Here is a 21,083-nt window from a genome sequence, read left to right as displayed (position 1 = left end):
TGAAATGTTTTTAAACTATTTAAGCCCTATTTTTATGTTGCAAAAGACAGCGTTGTTTATTGATTTAATCGTTTTCTTGTCATAAATTCACCCTAATAACAGGTAAGGGCTGTGCAAACAACTTGCAAGATTTGTACGTTAAAACACTGAAAGCTTGTATATATACGAATAAGTCTATGGCACTGTGTATGGTGGATTCTGATCTTTAAATTGGTGGGAAATGTGGGAGATTATTTGCAACAATCAACACTGATAAAAACAGTAACGTTTTTGGGATAGAGTGATGTTTTTGGGTGAGTTGAATAAGATGTTGGCAAACTGTTTCTGTGTCGCTCTGCATATGGTAATCAAAACCATTGCTGCATGCTTTCCAGTGCCAACAGAGGAATTAGAAGATCATAGGTACCAAAAAAAAAAAGATTAATAGAAACTAGCACGTCGTTTGTCTTTGTTCTGCTACAGGTCTGTATTTCAGTTAGTGAACAAAGGGGTTATATATAAAACCTGAGAGTATGTGGAAATATTTAGCTGGAAATGGAATGTACTTCGTGTAAAAATATTTATTAATTTAAACAGGTCAAAATTGTTACAAAAAAGTTATAGTTTATTCTGTATGTGCCACATAGTTAGTAGAAAAATGGACTAAACTAACATAAAGCAAGGATTAAAAGTTAGTATTACAGTAATTGGAATTACCATATGGCAGTCCGAAGGATGAGTCCTAATCATAGCCTGGCCAGTCAAATTAATCTCAATATACTTTCTAGACATTGAGAAAATAGTTTAATTGCTGATTAACTGCACCTGAATAGATTGTGAGTCACAAATAGATCTTTCTCCTTCTGAATGCTTCTCCTCCCAAACACAGAAGAATGCAGGCTATTAGAAAATCTTTTAATTTCTGCTTGCCAAACCATAGTTACCATCCATCTGTTCTTGCCAATTGGGGAAAAAGGTCAGTTTTCAGCAAAGCCATGCATTTCACAGAAGGTATGTGAAGTGAAATTTCACAGGGGACATGATGGATCCTGATTCTTAGTGATAAACCTTAGGGGCCAGCAGGGTTGGCATATGGTTCAGCATGATATGAAGGCTTGGGTTTGCTGGCTTCACTTCTTTGGCATGGAACTGATAAAACCTGGCTCTTAAGTATTGTTTCACTGGACACCAATCATGGGCAGCAGGAACTGCCCACTTAACTCTCTGTGGGAAGGAAGCCCAGGCTGTGTTCACAATAGTACCATTGTAGTGCTGCAGACTGCTCGCAACAGCTTGACAGCACTAGGGAGGAGGGCAAAGGGGCTGCTTTGCTAATTGCTGTTCAAAATAAAGAAAGAGGGAAATAACTGAAAATTAATATTTGCTTTCTTCTTTTAAATAGAAACCTGACTTTGATTTTCAAAAATTGTTTTTAAAATCGAGTTTACTGCCCTCCAAAGAGGCTTGTAAGTAGATTATCTTGTACTGGTACTGCAGCAACCCAGGATAAAGAGAAAACATTCTCTTCAAGTATAAAAGAAAAAAAGGTAGTTGTAAAGTTTATTAAAGTACACAGATTAAAATTAATAACAATTTCTCATGAAAAATGTTTTCTTTGTTACTAGTAGTGTGGAATTGCAAATGAATACATATCTATATCTGCAGTGTTTTAACTGGACAATATTTAATATTAATATAATTTTTATTTGTGTAGTTTTACAGTTTGTAGTGATTTCTTCATGAAAGGTATTCACTGTTTTTCTCATCAATGAAGATGCCTATATATGCAGAAAAAGTATTTAAGGTAGAAATTTAAATATTTGAATGTATGAAAACAGTGGGCTTAAGCATTCATGCTAATACTAGAGAGCAGAGAGACATTTTTGCTTCTGTATTCTTTACCCCCATCAACCTTAATTATTTGAGTTAAAACTGATGTAATGCCAAGTGTCAGAGGGGGGATAAATCCCACTCCTAACATCAAGAGTTAGTTTGTAGGGTTGCAGTTCCCCTCTGGCCTCTGCTATTCCACATTTGTTGCAGTCATCACTTCAGCCCGCACCTTAACATCTCTCAAGGGCACATTTGGTACAACAGCATTAATAAACTTCAGTCCCTTGGCCCGTTGGCCCTGCACCTCCCCTGCTGCCTCCTGCAAACCCGCTGCTGCTGGCAAGCTCTTCTGTCTGATGGCAGGAGCATCGCTCCAGAGAGAGCCTGAAGCAGTGGCAGCTGTAATGGGCTTCAAAACAATTAGCACAACATACCTCATAGAATCATCGATTCCCATCTTGGATATATTAGTAAGATAAATCCTCCCTGGAAGCTGGAGTAGGAATTCTGCCTGCATATGGGCTTCAGCACTGTTTCCTTCACTGTTTTGTTTTCACCTCCATAGCCTGTTACTAAAACGTGGACAAGTGGAGTATTTTTAAATACTGTCATTAGTCTTCTAGCTAGCCAGCCAAAGTTAATGAGTAATCTGTTATAATGTTCAGGTATTTGTCTTTCCACTGCCAGTTACTTGATCTGACCTTTTAATTTCATGCTAAAATGCAGTTCGGAGTTTGTAGAACCTCAATGCTCAATGAATGGTACTGAAACTGATCCTTTCTACTATATGTTTGTGTTAATACGCTTCTGCTATATTTCAAACAGATAATTCATTGAATGCCCATTCTTCCTCTTACTGCAGAGTAGATTATATTTAAGTCAAGATTAATGGATAGATTCTGATGTTAAAACCCAGTCTCTGAGCCTGTCATTCCCTAGAGGCATATAGTGCATTAGTTTAAGCCAATATGCTGCTTATCATAGATACTCTGACACTGTCTTGAATGACAGTTTACTATACTTTGTAGCTGCTTACTCTGCTAATAAAATCACTATATTGTGTTCTTGATAATTACAATATTAAATAGAAACTTAATTGGATTACTGCACATTTAGATACAGATAGTTCTTAAGTAATTGTCCACTGTAAAATTTTTGATACTCATTTTTCCTCTCATGTAGCATGTTCTGTCAGAGTCCAAGCTTAATATTTAGTTCAGTCACCTTAGATGAAAAAGTGCTGAAAAGAGATCTGCAGTGGGATTTTTCAGTGCAAAGGATTATCTTTTATCATACAGGTTTTCAGTTGAACCTTGTTTTTTAAGTCCTTCCGTAAGATGCTCTCATTTAACAAAGTCCTTAAAATAAAAACTTCTGACTGTACAGAGTTGAAGAATTTGATAAGTAGTGTTAATTCAGATTTTTTTTCCCTTAACTTTGAAATTGCTAGAAGTCTGAGCATCATTTTTTTTATCTTTTTTGCTGCCTAAGAAGAACAGAATTAGAATTAATTGAATTCAGTGTTTATTTTTATATGCTTATCTTTAAAAACACAACTTTTTTATATAACTGTTTTTATATAGATTATATTCTGAACAATATTTGTACTGAAATTAAAATTTATGTAAAGTTCATTACACTTGCACTTAAATTCTACATATCTTTATAAGTGCCTTTTGTAAAGGAGCTTGGTGCAGAGTGGTTACATTTTTCATTTCATAATTGAGTGTTTTAAGTGGTTAAGCATAGTCCAAATTTTATCCAATTCCAGCTTGTGTTAATGGTGCTGCACTCACACTGCCTTAGCACCTGTTATGGATTTTGAGTCATCTGGCAGCCCGTGGGACTTAGATAAAGAAGTACCAGGTGTCCTGCCTGTCTCTTAATTGAGACGCAATGTAAACAATATAGACTTGGCAATATGGTTATAGGAATGGATTAAAGCCCAGCTTTGTCTGCACTGATGAATCACAGCTTTTTCTTCCTAGAAGATGTTATAAACCACTGATGAATTTAGCTAGCTGTAAGATCTGATGGAACAACATAAAAGCAAACAATATATCAAGGATTTTCGTGGAAGGACAGTGTTGCAAAATGTTAAATATATTGGGTTTTCCAGTGAAAATGTAAGCATCAATTAGAATTTCTTACAATAATTTAGCAATTTTGAAAGCACCCACACTGTAAAAATGAAGATTCTTACAGAAATTCAGATAAAGTCAATGCCTTTCAGTATGTAATGTGTTAGTAAACTAGGCAGAAAACAATAGCATTGACTTGGAAACACTCAGTGGCCGCAACTTTGTCTAGCCTACACTTACCTTGAAGGACTTTTAACCATTTAACTATAGACTAGATATAATGTAAGTAATCTCCTTTAACTGTATGATTAGTAATCTTAAAAAAAACCTCTAAATAGCAAAAGTATGTGTTATAATTTACCTAAAAACAATTAATCATAGATTTATTGAACTTTTTAGTAGTGTAAAAAATTAAAAGTAATTTTCATTATATTAATTTAAAGAATGGTTTAGTGATGTATTGGAAACAAATTGCAAGATCTGAAGTGATGGGATTAGTTTGTATGGATTTCTCTATTATATATTCCCTTATTTTCCTCATGAAGAAATACACCTCAGAAATTGCCTCAGAAAGCCCTTTTGCAGTTACAAGTTGAGTTGAAAAAGAATTTGGTGAAATATGTTAGATACTACCTTTTAGGTTTTCTTAAATTCTACAGTCTTGGTCTGTTTACTTGTTTTTCATATACATTCTCATTTTTTTAGTGAGCTACATTAGTTAGTAGATTGTTATATATACATTACTTCTTAAAATTAATGATTTTAGACAATTAATAAAGCCCCTTGTGCAGTTTTAAAATGTTTTCACCAAATGCAATGTGAAAGTTTATTTTTGAAATATAACTTTGATTTCTCTGAGGTTAATGTTCTATTTTTATGATAAGAAAATATATTGTTACATTTTGCAATAGAGCTATATTGAATATATGGTTCAGTAGGAGAAAAAAACACCTTAGAAGACTATAATTTTTTTTAATTCTTTCACCTCTTTAGTAGTGTCAAGCATAATAATGTTTTTTCTTCTCTTTCACCTAAATAACTTGCATCAGGTATGAGGAGAATGAACTGAATTCTGCTTTATAAATCATCAGTGTTGTGGCTATGTTCCAATTGTATATGCAGAAGTTGCTTTCATTTACAGCATAACTGTGTAAACAGATGTACCTAGCTAAATATTTATTTGCTATTTTCAATATTGGCAGTATTAAAGAAACACTAAAGAACCCATACTGACTTTGAGATATCAAGGTGACTTGAGTAAACAGAAGATACAGCTGGAAGAAAAAAAACCCTCTTTATTTGTATGCCGTGCAAACTAGATGTGGAAATTGCTGAAATGCAATAAATAGGGAACACCATGATGCCACTTCTACAGAGTCACTTTTCAGAATATAAGAGAACTTTAACTATTCCTCTCGATGTGGCCAGTTGATGCTGATCACCCACCCAGATACAAAACACAGTTAGTTGCAGGGCTTCCAACACTGGATCAATAGCAGCCCAACTTATGTGCTTAACTCTAAGAGACAACAAAGAGTACAAATTGCTGCGACTCAGTATGAGTTCAGTTGGTTTGACAACCAATGCACAATCTCTTCTTTCAGAGTAAGATTTCCAAGAAAAAACTTCCATTTCTGTTATATGTGAGTTTTGTCCAGTCTTCCTGTAGAAGTCACATTCTGCTGTGGCTAACTTTTCCTTTCAGCTTCTTAAAACCTTGACCCTAACCCATATTTATTATCTTTATAGGGGAGGCAATCCTCCTTTCACACTTTGATGTCAGGAATTGAAATTTACTAGGAAAAATGTGCCCAATAAAATCGATGCTTTCATCATTCTAAGTACCTCAAACTGTACCAATTAATTCTGTGGGATTTGCACACCTTTTCAGGCCAGAGAGTAAAAAACTTAAAATCTGCCAAAATATGCCATTCACTATGCTTCATTGTTTCTTTGTTTCCTTTGGTCTCTTAATATCCTAGGAGCATTTTTGTATGTTGACAATACTACAGATTTGGAGCTTTTTTCTATAAAAGATGGATGTGTGTTTCTAAATTTGCTCAGGGGGCAAATATAGTAAACAAGACAGTTCCATCTTATGTAACTTTTCTTAAAATATTGATAATCTCTTTTATATAAATTGTGTATCTATGTAATTAAAAAAACCTCCTGCAAGAAAGTATCTCTGGGTGTAGAATTTTCATTTTCCAGTTAAAGATGGAGCAGCATTTTGGTTTCTTCTTGTCTTAAATTATTTTCCAAATGCCTGGCTGACAGAGTCATACTCTCCACAATCATATCAATATATATTGACTTCTTAGATGATTTTGCTAGGAGTTGGAACTGCCAGGGATACAGCTGTACATGTAGTTCTGAGAGTAGTTTGTAATTTAACCTGAAAAAGTCCATCTTGCTATTTAGAAATGCATGTTCTGGCTTTTTTGTAAGAAATATTTCAAGACAATCATTAAAACCTTGTCTTTTTTTTCTTGCCACTGGAACCAAAGCATCTCAGGTAGTGCATACCAATATACAGTTATATCATGATGTACTACACGTGTATGCACATATGTACAATTACGAAAGTATCAGGAGGGAAGATTTATGAATAAAACCTTCATAAGAGTTTCATTTCAACTGTTGTTCAGTTTTTCTGAATGAGGGGCACGATGATGAAAACGAATGAGTGAAGAGCCCACATTCGTACTCCCTTTCACAAAGGAAGTCCTTTTTTTTTTTTTATTCTGACTTTTTAAATTTTTCTGAAAACAAGAAAAGTCATCAGTTTACTGGACTCAGCCAGCCCAGTAGGAGTGTAGGACTGCCTGCAGCATTGCTGAGCTTACAAGTTGGATCTTCATCGTTCTAGGGATGTTTGCTGAACTATAGTGATCCGGATGCATTTGAAATCCTCCGGCATCGTCTTGAAGTCATATACAAAGATCTGCCCACTTCAGCACACACTAGAGCTGCCTAAGTGCTTGCTATATCCCAAACAGCCAAATGCCCAGTTCATGCCTTTGTCTACCCAATGAGTAGGTAGGTATTTCTTTGTTCTTGTGACCTGCAGTGCAGCAATGCTGAGTTCTGCAGGTATACTCACTGGATTAGAGCCCACACAAACACAACAGGAGGTAACAGCCTTGTTATATCAGTCAGCCAGGAAATGAGAGAGCCGCTTCCAATTTTGAGACCATATCTCCTGCTCCTTACAAAACTGTGCTAACCATTGATTCTGAGGACATTTTGTAATCAGGCACACTGAATTCACTGCTGAAATTGTTCTTCGTTTCATGAAGTAAGACCTCTTCTCAATCACAGGGAAAGTACATGCTTATCTGTGTAGCCTAATGGTTATGGTACTTTCCTGGAAGAGGAGAGTCCCTGGATTCCAGTCCCTGCTCAGGAAGTGTTTGTTATCAAATGGTGTTTGGAGCAGGACCATTTGTGAATCTAGCACTTAGGTGTTCTGGTAATAGATAGATTACACAGCTGTGAAGTCCTATATCCTTAAATAAAGTCCTGGAAAATTTATTCCATGTTTAAACTTTTTTCTTCATTCTTTTCAGCCTCAGGTTACTTTCATTTTAGGATTAGTATTACCTGGATGACTGTAACAATAATCATGCATCCACTCTTTAACTGCAAAATACTAGATAGATTCATTGTAATGCATTTTATTGAGCTGTAAAATGGAGAAGTGTGAAGAAGAATGGAAAAATACTATGACTATGAGGAGATTAGTTCAACAGAAGGTCTTGAAATATGGAAACAGATGAAGAGGCTGAACAATGGGAAGTATGGGATTTTGTAGAGATTGGTTAAAATTACAGGAAAGAAAAAATACAAACTAAACAAATAGGGATTTGCGGAAATGTAGCAAACAGGTTTCTGTACCAAACTGAAGGATAACAAAGCCATGGAATAAAAAAAAAAAAATTGGAAATGTGAGGTGATTGTTTTGTATATAAAGGAAAGGGATTGTGATGGTGGATGAAGATGCAAGGAGGAGAGCTGTTTTGCTTGTATTATTGTTGCACATACATATTCTTAGCATAGACCCCAGTCTCAATATACTGAAATGCAGTACAGCACAAGGCAGATGTTTGTCCCTCAGAAGTAAAAAAGCCAAGTATAAAACTGAAGACCACAAATGAAGGCAGATACAAAATTCAGGGAAATGCGAAACAATAGTAGACAGCACAAATAGTTGTGTAACCTACACAGAATGGACTCTTAAGTCTTCCATGGTGTTTTCCTTGTTTCTTTTTCGATAAACATCATAGCCAAGGAGAGAATTTGAGGCAGGGATTGTTTTGTGGACACTTAGGAGACCTGGTGCTAGGCATAAGAAACCAGATAGAAGAAAGTACAAAAGTGCCTGTCCAAAAATGTCAAGATGAGTGAGAGTGACTGCATTAACTGACAAGAGGTGAGTGATTTTGGTAAAATTATGAAATAGGTATGGACTATAAGGTTCAAATAAGTAGCCTGCATTTGTGGTAGGGACTGGTGATGATATCTGAAAAGAATGCACCATCTAAGTAGTATGTTCAGAAAGTGGACTCTGCAATGCTCCGAGTAGATATAAGGAGGATTAAAAATGCATTTACTGAGGGCAGAGAAAAGGATATGGCAGTATCTGAGATGTGAGGTAAGAGCCTAAGTAATTTGTTCAGGTAGATGGCTAGAAAAAGTTCTAGTTTAGATTATGCATAAAGAGTCTGCAAGATGTAGATGTGGTCTGCCATAGGAATCTAAAGCTTGGAAGTGATACAATCAGCAGAGATGGGGAGCTATTAGATGTGGACATGAGATGTTGTTTTTCAGGCAGATTAAGTGTAAGTAGGTGATCTGACAGCCAGGCTTTCAGTGCTTGTTCCCAAGTACAAATCAACAGGTCTAATAATGGAAAGTGCAGTATTTTCATATAATAGATCTTTTAAGATAATTATTAATAGAAATAATTGCAGACTTAGAGAATAAGTAAAATGGATTGTAATGCAACTGAAATTTTAACTGGAGTGACTACAACCTGAGTGACCTATAGAGATATGATTCCTGATTTTTTCTGGTACTGATTCTATTTTTCTGAACAGTTTCTTCTGAAAAAGTATAATAAAGTAATTGGATTTCTTTGTTATGTTTTTTGCAGATTATGCATCTGCACATTTTTAGTTGACAGATTTGGACAAGTGCCTGTATAATTAATATATATCTTTCTTGTCCATTCTCTTTTTTTCTTCAGAAGGAAAAAGCTCACAACACTGTTGTTTATGTGTTTTGTCACTCTCTGTGCTAGTCTTTCTCCATTGGTTTGTCTGTGCATCATTCCCATTCCATCTTAATTGCTGATGCCAATGGCAACATCCACTTGAAGTAAGAGTACAGCTTGCATTGCCCTGTTATTACTAGCCATTGAGTTTGTGTGTGCCACTCAATCTGTAAGTGCTAATAAGTCTTTCCTAGAGAACAGTGTTTTAAAGAAATAAATGTCTAGCCTATTAGAAGTAATGTAGACATTAGCTACCATGGGTTTATGGTCACTTGCAGACAGTTGCATTCAAATACAGCACAGAACCAGATTATTTCAGCCACAAAAACATGTAAAACTGGAGTTTTAAAATCATAGAATGTTCTCAATACAAGTGACTACAAGATAAAAGTATTCCAATCTCATCTATGCAGTCGATAACATAGAGAAAGAGTCTTCTGAGGAGAGTGTGTAATTTCTTATTGCAGAATAGAGCAAGCTTTGGACTTGGTTTTTGCCTCAGATTTTTGTTTTGGTTTTAAGCAGGGTTATGTTTTTAACAAGCTGCAGATGTTCTTGTGAAATGTTGTGATGAGCAGCAACGCAGATAGTTGGATTAGTTTTCTCTGGGTGTACTAAGTATGCATTTGAATTAGGCTTCTAGAACTGATAAAAGCATATCCTCTTCACTGTGTAACAAAAACATCATTATCCTCAGTTAGCATCTATGTTGAGACTTCTTTATTTGGTTAGGAGATAGGTACCAAGACTGGAGAATGAGAATGTCCTTGTCACGTTCAAAGCAGAAACTTTCCTTCATTTTGCCTTATTTGTGTATAAGCTTTGGATATAATAGGATAAACTAAAAGGTTTCCTTTAGAGACCTCTGAAAGTAGACCATTTTAAAAGCAGGTAGGTGTCTCTACCCTACTTTTTCATGAAACATTTTACCCATTCAAGCAGACTTTTAAAAACAGCTTGTTTTGATAGCAGCCTGTTCTCCTGTGGGCCTTCAGCCTTTGCTTCCTGGCAGCACCTTTGGTGCGAAAAGAGAGTGATCAATTGGGAGACTATCAGTGCCAGCATGCATAGAGTGATAAGTTAACACACCACTGGGAATTTCTAGGGCCCACCAAGATACTTCACTTCTAATGTGCTAACAAGCTCATTTTTCTACCTCTTGCCTCTTCGGTTATTTTTTTTTCTCAGAAGAGCTTAGAAGTTGAGTGCATCAGGCATAATGAAAAGCTCTGTAGGAGGGAGAAGCAATAACCCCATTTTTCTCTTTTCAGCCAAATAGAAAATTAGTTTCTGGTAATACACAAAGGCCAGTATTTTTTGTGCAAGGGGCACTGCTGTGAATCAAAGGACTCTATTAACTGCAGAAAATTCAGCAGCTGTGAATCTCCCCCAATGAAAAAAAGTGCTTTTCAACAAGTTGTGAGATACGTAGTATTATTTAGACTTCAACCATCAGTTTCATCCTCTACTACTTATACATAGCCTCTTAAAAACTGTGCTATATTAGTCTCCTCTGTTAAGGCTCAATACTGTGTTTATCCCCCAACCTTAGAACCATTACAATGAGAGATTTTTATATTTTCTCTTGTCCCGATGCTTCTGTTACAGCTTCTCCAAACTGAGACTTCTGCTGTGGTTCAGCTGGATTTAGAAAGAATTTGGAACACGGATTTTGGAGGGAAAACTGTTTCCCAGTTTCACTATATAACCAAGTTATGATTAAGGAAATATGATAGAAGTAATTTTATTTTTTGTTTCCAGATAGCATATTCTCTATAATTTTTTCATATTTAGATAGACTGTAAAATCTGCAGTAAATATTGTACAGAAAAAAACAGCAAAAAATTTGAGTAGGAAAAGTTCTATAGTTGTTGAAGTTTAGTTTTGTAACCTAATATGAAGATTATTGTTTAGAACTTTAATTTGGTTTGGGGAATTTTATTCCTTACCATAACTGAAATTGGTATCATTATTTATTTGAAATATTAGCACTTGTAATTAAAAATGCTTATCACATGTAGTGCAGTTTTTATGTTTGAATTTCTAAAAAATGTGTGCAAGATGAATATTATCTCCATTTCACAGGTCAGAATGGTAGTTTCCTCACTGTCCCTGATCCCCTTGAAAAGTGCAGCAGACCTGAAATCAGAACCCAGGACTTTCAAGAAATGTATTCTGAGTGCATTCCTCCACAGCATGCTGATTTGTTTGGGGATTTTTTAGGAAAACAGAACCATGTAAGGAGAAAATTACCTCACTATCTACAAATAAAATATGAAGGGAAAAAAAAGTGAGCATAACTGTAAGTGTCAGGGAAAATTTGAATTGAATGAGAGTGTCCCTCATTCAACATACTGAGTCCAGCTGGAGGACTTGAAAGTTGTGCGAGAAAAGGTTAACTGATTTCTCAGTTCAGCAACTATACAACATGAAGTCAGCGTGGTAGTTTTTCTTGATAATTGTATGTTGCTGCCTGCTGCTCTACATTTTGACAGCCATTTCCATAGTTGCTTTCATGAACAGCAGAAATATTCTCTCTTTTTCTCGCTCTCTCTGTGCTAACATCAAATCGGGCCTGCTGGAACAAGAAGCCTGGAGAGGGTTCTTCAAAAACAACAACACTTCAAGATACTGGTCTCTTTTCAATAATATTAGAGGGGAAGAACACAGGGAAAAGGAAGAAGTACAGTATTTTTCCTGTCAGTGCCCTGCCAACACGCTGTTAACCAATATTTAAGGGTCCTGTGGATTCTTTACAAATATTCTTGCTTGTTTTAATGGCATAATTGACAAGGTGTTTCTCCCTGAAATTGCACTGTGTATTTATCTTAACTCTGTGTGTGTGTTTAGGGATTATGGAAGCAGTTCATTATGGGAAAGTGCAAAATCATTTTTTTTGTTAATGCTAAGATTATGTTTTATGCTACATCTCTTAAAAATGGAAAAATTTTTACATTTAATTGGGACCAGAATATAGGCAAATTGGTTACTTGAAAGAGAGTATTTAAGTTGCTGTTGTTTGAAAACAATTTCAGGAAGTTTTGCATCAGACATAAAAAAAATATAATTGAACCATATGGTTTTACATTAATCGTGTTTATTATTACGCTTAATATTATGTCAGTGCATCAGATAATACCACAGTTATGTTAAGAATTAAAAATGTGTACACTTACTGAAATACATGATATGTATTTAACAAAACCAAGAATTCTGAATTACTGGACACTGATATTTAGCAGTTACAGTACATGATATAAATTCATCCTTAATTCTTGACTAAACCAGTTATGAGGAGAGAGCACGATACCTGCAAACAATTGTTCAACATCATCTAGAGCCTACAACTTTTGAAGATTTTGCTGCTCAGGTTTTCTGTCCAGCACCTTATCACCATTTGCCCTCAGAGACGGGTAAGAAGTTAAGAACAGTTTTTACAGAGTCTTACTTGAAATGCAGTATCCTTACTTATAAAGACTGAAAACTCAGACCTTTGCACATCGTTGAGGGTTACCATTAATTGGAGAGATGATACATACTTGAGAACGTGGGCAAAGTTGCCTTTAAATCTTTATTCTGTTTTCTGGCATCATGAGCCAATGCCTGGCGTTAAGATTTGGCAAACTGCTTTAATATAGCAATCAGACCCTGTATTTTTACAGAAAATTTTACCACATTCCCCTGTCTAAAGTCTTCATGGAAGCATTGGTGCTCTTTCATCTAGGCTAGTTCAGGCAGAAATATTCTTTAAGTACACCTTCCTCATAAGAAATTTTTAAGGCTCACTACCTGTTTAGAATGTAAAGTTTTAAACTGGAAATCAGAGCCTTGCAAACATTAATTTTGTTCCCAGCTTATTAGTTGCAAAGTTGGTTTTAAGGCAATTTTTACTTTCCAGTACAATACCTGTTTTATAAGAGGATACTGCATTTTCAGTTACTAATGAGAAAATCAGTAAAAGAAAATTAATAACTCAAGGCCTTCCTGTTCTGACATTTCTTGAACTCCTTATGATTATTTCATTATTTTATTTCCCCTCTTTTTAGATCATTAAATATCAGTTCTGTTTATCTGAAGGTAAGACAAAGTGTCCAAAAACCCCTTTGTTCCTCTTACTTTTACTAGAGCACTAAGCTTGTAACCAAATTGTATGCAAACTTTCCTTGTTGCCCTTGTTCACACTAAAAAAAACAATTCACACTGATTGAGAAATGACCACTACATCTTCTAAAAGTTTTAGTCTTTTACTAACCTCAGGTCTGCATGAAGCACTAACACTGGTTCTGGGATTAAGGTAACTAATGATAGAGACAGTTGTTGAATGAGTAACACTTTATTGTGTTGACCTTTGTTTCTTAGCATGCACAAGTAGTACTGGATGGCAGTGGTGTGTTTTGTACCCTGTACTGTCTTTCATTGATGTTGTAAGACATTCTCCAGTGATAACCTAGGAGAGAAGGAGAAGAAGAATGTGTAACACTTGAAATTCTGGCTCAGAAAAACCTTATTTAATGATAATCAAAATGCTTCCATGAAAAAGCTGTAAATCTAAATGAAATAAATTTTGTAACAATAATTTGGCAAGTTGCTACCTGAAAATTTGTTTCTCAATCACAAAAATATATGCAGAAATTAATTCTAAATTATACAAGAATTGTGATAGGACTACAGAAAGAATGACTGAGGTATTAAAATGTTGACACTCCTTTACTTGAAAATATAAACAATAACTAGAAATGAGGTGCAGTTTCAAAGTATAATAAGTGGTATAGTTATGGTAGTGGAAATAGTTGAGACCAAAGAGAAACAAAATTAAAAGTAATATAAAACTAATTAAACCAGTATAAAAAAGAATAACATAATTTAATGTATGAAAACATTTGAATGGGAAAAATCTGTAACCAGAAACATTAAAACAATAACCAGGGATACCAATCCTTGCCGCATTTCCTGCCTGATGGACCTAGTAAGTATTCAACACCAGACACTTTTGTATGGCTAGTCTGTATTCCATATTCTAGTGCACTTATAGCAGTTCTGCCTATTTATTTTCAGAAACCTCATTCCAGGCCAAGTCCTTCCACCCTCTTCCTCTAGTTCTTTCTTTCAGGGTGAAGCAAACCTGCTTTTCTGTGCTAGTTTGGTGCATCAGAGTACTCTGCTCTACAGTGGCAATTCCTGTATTCTTTTAAAAATTGTCCTAGTCATACTTTCTGTTCTCTAACATGATCTGAAGTGAGGTTATGATTTTTTAGAAACTTGATTTTTAACTTAACCTTTCTATCAAACTTAATAATTTTCTGTAGGAATCTCATTAATAGGAGCTTGTGATGTATTTCACATCTGCATGTGTGTGTGTGTGTCTACATACCGCAAAACACGCTGTCCTGTCCTGAGGGCCACGTTCTTCTGAACCTTGCATTGTGCAGTGCAAATGGCCAAGACATCAGCGTCAGGAGCAGCCAGCAGCTTCCTAGAAGGGACTTGCAGCACAGTGTGACTCAGAGTCAAAGAACATGTTCCCAGATCTGCCTGACTCTGAGCTTTTGTTTCAGCCCAGGGAAACTGGGGATGCTCTGGCAGTCCCACTTGCAGCCTGATCCTTGTTCCATCTGAGGATCCTGGAATTCTTATGCTCAGCTCTAGGACAGAGTGCCTGGAATAGCACCACATCATCTACCTCCAAGCCGACTCTGGAGGGCATAAATTGTAAAGCCTGAGTCTGGTATAAAATGACACTGCAGTTACCTGCCAAAAAGGTTACCCCAGGGTTTGGGGTTAGCCTAGAAATCACTGGTTTCCAGTTCTAGTGAAGGCAGACCTGTGACCAAGGCTGCTACAGATGACCCAAATCTCTGATGGACTTTAGTCCCACAAGTCCACTGGGTATGCTATTAAAAAAATAGATATCCCCAAGTTTTCAGAGCCCCTGCAACAGGTGGATTTCTTGAAAGATGTACAGAGCACTGAACTATGCCAGGATTGAACATAGGAGTGGTGCTGGAGTCCTGCCTAGGAATCCTCATGCATTTGTCACCCCCAGGATGACTCAGACAAAACCTTGCAGGCTGTCTGCCCAACATGGCTGTCTGTCCATGTCATCTCAAAATTTCTGACCAGATTCTAAAAATACATCACATTTTTAAATACAAAATATTTCATTTATGTCTGAGAGTTCTTTTAATGAAAATAATTGAACAGAAGAGGCTAGAAAAAAAATCCTCATTTTAGATATTATAGACTTGATTCTTTAATTGTATCATGATCTCCAAGTTTACAGGTGCTGAATATGTTTAATTTTATAAAATATTCTATACATTTTTGTCATCTAAGAAAGATCTGTAGAAACTATGAGGCTTCTACAGCCCATCACCAGGTGTTGTCATTTTGTTGTTGTTGTTGTTGTTATGATACCATTGACCAGTTACAGCATGCCATTTTTTTTCATTTGAATTATGATAATCGGACCAAATAGAGAAAATTCCATTCAGTAACAAACTGTATTTCCTCAACATATTTTATCAAAGGCTCAGCCCTTCACAAAAGCTGTTTTCTTTTTTACCATGGGTGCTCTTCAATACAATGTGATTGTGGCAGCTGCTGTTTTATCTAGAAGCTTAGTTTGCCCTGTCAAAATATCTGACAAGTCCACCTTCCCATGTTTAGGAACCTGACTAGTGTAGTGGATGTGTACATTTTCAAAAAATTGAGTTTTACCTGTACTTAAGCACAGAATGTAATTCAGTTGCCTCTGTGTTTTTTACGTTATGCTGTCTCTGTTAAATAGTGTAATTGCAAATACTCTGCTAAATAGAGTGACTCATCCTATGCAGCTATTGAGTGAACCAGATCTCTGTGACACCAGAATAGGTTGAGGGAACTGTCGATGGTAAGCTCAATTATATTGAAGGACACATTGACCTCATGATGCTAAGATTCTGAGCTTTAAAATGTACTCACATCTTGAGTTTGTTTTTTCTCTATCTTATTTTGTTCCCTTTCTTCCTACTTAAACTAGTACCTCATTACAGTAAACTTTATAGAGAAGGAGCCTCTCTACATTAGTCATAGAATTTTCCTTGTGACAAAAGCACCAGACTTTTTGGTCCCAACAATCACTCCTGTATTCTCAAGCCTGCGTTCAGAACAATTCTGCTGCCCCACTCCCAAAGTAAGTGGGGATGCCATCATACAGGCAGGGAAGCAGTGGAATGTAGAGTTAATGATGCTTCAGCCTTGCACAAGAAAAAGTCAAATTTAACAGCTCACATCTAAATTTCTTTTGCTGCTTGCTTGTTGTGAAACTTGGAACTAGTGCCCTTTTTGGCCCTGTACCACCCCGTCATAGATGAGAATGATGGTGTTTGTGTGATTGGAAGTAAAGCTGAAATACAGAAATGAGGACTCTGTGTCTGGAAGGACTGGAAGAAATTCTCATTATCCCTTCTCTAGTCCAAACTCAGGAAGACTTTTTTTCATTCCAAATCAGAGCAAAACCTCAAAACTTACTGACATTTTCCAAATGGAATGTCATATTGGAACAGCTGAAGCTGAAACATTATGCATTTCTGAACTCTTGTCCTTAAATCAACCACTTGAGTGAAGGTACATTGAGGTACTGCACTTTGAGGCAGTAAATTCAGTGTGGACTGCTAGAAACCCAAACAGATCAACTTTCTACATTTAATGAAATGGGTCCACTGAAAAAAAGAGTATGGTTGTCCAATTAAAAAACATCGTACAAGGGGATGCTAATTTTTGAGGTTTTGACTTTATTTTCTTGTGATATTTGCTTGTGTAATTCCTTCAATTTTTGTTTTAAAGCCTAGGGCAAAATAGAAATCCTGTAACACTGATTAACAACCACATGATACATAAGCAAAACCGCAACCTCTAGAGCCACCACCACCTCCTGCAGACTGAGATAGGACAATAATAGGTAGTAATGGTGAGCTCTGCCTGAATCTCCACTAGTGGAAAGACTGGGAATTTTGCCAGTGGGTTTCACAGATGTTAGTTGACAGAGAGGAATAGGCTTACCTGACATGCATGGTTCCAGCCAGGTTCTGAAGAGCATTCTTCACCAGACATGGACTTGGCTGCTGTTTTGCCACAAATTTAATCTTTTTTTGCTGTGTTCTTTCTCCTGTCTGCCTCTTAGTTCTTTCTCTTCTACCAGTTCTGGTCTCCCAGGTCTTTATACCATCTTTTCCTCACCCCTTTGCCTTTCTGTGCAGCTGCTTTTGCAGTTTTTCTCTCTACATCTGCTTCTCACTTCCTTTCCTCATTTCACAAAATTTCTGAGGCTTAATTAATTTGACACTATTGGCCAAATTTGTAGTGGAATTTGTAAGAGTGGCACAGGGCACAAGCTGTGCAAAAATGATTGCCCTCTTCCCTGAAGGTCAGGTGGGATATGCTGAAGTATCTTAAAAGACATCAGAATCTACCAACATGTAAAAATTATATTTTCCTCTGTGGTCATTCTGAGACAGCACTCAAGACAGGGTTGATCCAGACAATAAGTTGTGATAAAGCCAGAAGCACTGAGAGTAGTCTTACCCTGTCTTAACATTAGCATCCTGTCAGGCTTCTGCTCAGTGAGTTTTTCACCTTTGAAAGTCAGAACTGATGGGCAAGATGAGTTATGGCAATGCGTATGTTATGATACCTCCAGGTTCCTCCAGCTCACCTTACTTCTCAGTCTGTGTGGAGCCATTTTAGATTTAAATAGTTAATTTCCGAGCAAAAAAAACCCAATGTACTACTATTAGAAGATCCTAAAATTTTTCAAATGGAGTGTGAAAATGTCGCATTTCAACTTTGTTGACGACCTCCTTGTTCAGAAGCAATTAAAGCAGCTTTACATTATGGCCCCAAAATATCATAGCACATCAGGCTATGATATTTGTCACTTGTCAAGCCTAAGAGGAGAAAAATATGGATCACTTCCTGACATTTTTCAACCTCTTAAAAATCCAAACACATCTATTTTGTTTATTTTATAGAACTTTCTGGATTCACATCAATTGCCAATAACACCTTCATATTTAACCCTGGTTTTATATTTTGGATAACTAAATATTTCATTGTTGTTGTGGTTTAGGAATGGTATTCTCCAATTTAGTGTTCCCACTGAAACCATTCCAAACCACATGCTGCACCATCACTCCTCCTCCCTCTTCCCCTCCCCTGTGGTGGGCTGGAGAGGAGAATTGGAGGCATAAAAGGTAAAGATCATGGGCTGAGATAAGAACAATTTACTGGAAACAGCAATGAGATAAGAAAACAAACAGTAACAGCAACAATACTAATTGACAGAGGGTACAAGAAAGAGGTGAACAGGCTATGCTGACCTGGAAGCAGCCCTTCCCCCATCCCCAGAAAAATGACATGAGGTGGTAAAGAATAACCTCTGGGTCCTAGCCATGCCCCATTTTTCTGCAAAAATTAACCCTGTCCTGGCCAGAACCAGGACAATTGTGGACAGAGATACTAACATTTTATACTGAAAATTTTAAAACTATGAAGAGGAAGCAAAACCTGCAAAATTTTAATATACCACATTTAATATCCACATGTGTATGTGCGTATGTATGTATATATAGATATATGTGCTTATCTAAAATTCAGAGAAATTTAGTTACTAATTAGTCTGTTGATTATTGTTACTCTTCACTCTTCTGGTGTGGTATGTTCAGATGTGAAAATCACTTTACATGACTTCTGTTCTTCAATAGCTCTAAGTTTCTTAAAAAAATGTGATTACATGTGAATTTGTGCTTCTGTCTGCAGGAATTAAAACCAAAATTTTAAGCTACGACCGGAATAATACCTTAATTGAAATAATGGGGCAGGTTAAGATCTTCTTTATCCACCCTGTAATAAAATTCCACACTAGGATTTAACCCTTTGATGCAGACTAACTAGCTTAAAACTAGCTGTTTTTTCTTCTTTACATGATTTCAGGAGTCTCATGTTGAGGCTGGCTATAATTTTAATATATTCAATACTGTGAAACAGCTGGGGAGCAGAAGCCATATATCGAGTTGTCATTTGTTTTTTCTTCTCGATTGTGTGTATGTGTGTGAGTATTTAACTGTTTTCACAGATATTAAGCAAGCATTTCAAACAGTGTTTAGGATGTATCTCAGTTGCTATTAATAAGGTTGCTGGGTCTGGATAATGTTATAGAATTCTTTTCTTTCTCTCTCCCTTCCTTTTTTTTCTTGTAATGCTTAGTTGGTAAGTATGATGCTGGATTTCAGAGCTGTTGCTTCATTGCACATAACTAACTCATCACTCTCTTTAACCTGTAGCATGAGCAGCAATTGCATAATGAAATTCGAAATTCCGTTTTCTGTGCTCATCTGTTAATACCCTTCAATCTCTGCGGTTCGTGTCTCATGTCTCACACCTGTTATCTTTTATCTTTTCTCCTCCCCCTTCCTCACTTCTTTCCACTCCTCCTTCCTCATCACTTCTTCATTCTCAACAAAGAAAGAAATGCTGTGATATTTCTTCTCCTTCCAAAACCTCCACTAGAAAGCATTGGCCACATCAAGGTAAAGGGCAAAGGCTTGAAACGGAAGGTCTTTCACGCTAGCTGTGAATGGTATGCTGTGCAAAACAACAACGGTTATTTTCTATTCTCTAATTTCCACCATTTGAAATGCTTTAATTCCTTGTAAAATCAGAACAAGATAGAATTTCAGAAAATGCGAATGCATGTTTCCCTGCCTGCCTTTTTCTGTAAGGCACAGTGAGTCAGACATTATCATGCTTTTCCAGATTGTTTGGCAATGAAGTACCTAGTTCATGAACAGAATTACTGTCACCAGCTGGGGAACAAATAACAGCCCTTGCTTTCCCCTGTCACTCTGATGGTTTGTGTCAGTCTGAAGATAGAAAGTACCATGATGTCCCTCTGGAGCAGGCGGGTGAGGGACCAGGCAAGGACAGCCAGGTCACTAAATACCAGAGGTTTATGACAATGTTTTAAATATACTCCTTGACTTCTTACCTGATGACCTCACTTGATTTTAGAGGAATCTTTCAAAATAAATCATGACCAGTTTTGAATTATTTTTGCACTCCTTTTAAAGAATTAGCAATAATAGCATGATGTGGAAGAAATAGCAGGTGATTTTGGGCTTACTGAAGTCAGCAGGGGTTTCCCCATCAACACCTGCAGGACTTTCTGTCTGTAATTTACACAGGTCAGAAGCCTTCAGTGGCAACTGAAGTAGTTGAGTTCAATCACACTGTCAGTCTTTCTGAATGGCTAATTAAAATGCAGTTTAATTTTATGGATGGGAGTTCATAGTATTAATTTTCTATAACATGGAAAGGAGAATGTAATTTTGATTTCACGTTTTCTCCTTTTCCTTTTGTATCTTTATGGAAGATTTGGAGACAGGCTGTTTATAAGGAAAAGCTTTATCCCCTTGCAGGGGGACTCAGGGCCCACTGGAGCATAGCTCTGGGCACTGGGCTAATGAATTACATACTGTTGTCTCAAATTCATCTTGTTCCTTTTACAAAGAAACATTAACGTATAGTGCCTCCAGTTAGTACGATCTGTTCAAGCTTCTGCCTTGTGGGCCCTGTAGGAATTTGCCTTTTGAAACACCAACTAAAGTTGGGATGGGAGAAGATGTTTTGCTCTCCCAGTTGGCCCCAAATTCACTCCACCTTTTCAGCTGCATTCCTAGAGCTCCCTTCATGCACAATGAGCTGTTAACCTTCATGTTCTCATTAAAGACTGGATTCTTCTGGGTTGTGGTTTGAATAACGACTCCCCATCCCTGTGAGGGAACTGGAGGTGTTTGTTCTCCTGGTTAGTAGGAGAACATCTCCCACTTCAGTGCTGCCTCAATTGCTGAGAGCGAGGGGGTTCTGCAGTCCCATAGCTC

At 36.7% G+C, this 21,083-nt stretch overlaps 1 protein-coding gene across 15 annotated transcripts in view; it reads left to right on the top strand.

Annotated features, from left to right (window-relative positions):
* Positions 1–21,083, top strand: part of RALGAPA1 (Ral GTPase activating protein catalytic subunit alpha 1) — a 135,855-nt gene that overhangs the window by 113,183 nt on the left and 1,589 nt on the right. For 8 of the 15 annotated variants that reach the window (XM_064658609.1, XM_064658608.1, XM_064658606.1 and 5 more), the window contains 2 exons: positions 12,457–12,581; positions 19,669–19,783. In XM_064658609.1, the coding sequence (XP_064514679.1) occupies positions 12,457–12,581; positions 19,669–19,783 (240 nt within the window). Of the gene's footprint in view, positions 1–12,456; positions 12,582–13,214; positions 13,246–13,425; positions 16,419–19,668; positions 19,784–21,083 lie in introns of those variants that run through there. The other 7 variants (XM_064658607.1, XM_064658605.1, XM_064658596.1 and 4 more) reach the window with 4 other exon arrangements.

Source organism: Pseudopipra pipra, chromosome 6 (genome assembly GCF_036250125.1).
Source record: "Pseudopipra pipra isolate bDixPip1 chromosome 6, bDixPip1.hap1, whole genome shotgun sequence".
In the NCBI taxonomy this organism is placed as follows: Eukaryota; Metazoa; Chordata; class Aves; order Passeriformes; family Pipridae; genus Pseudopipra; species Pseudopipra pipra.
Note: the sequence above shows the minus strand (reverse complement) of the source record. Positions and strands in the feature narration are given on the sequence as shown.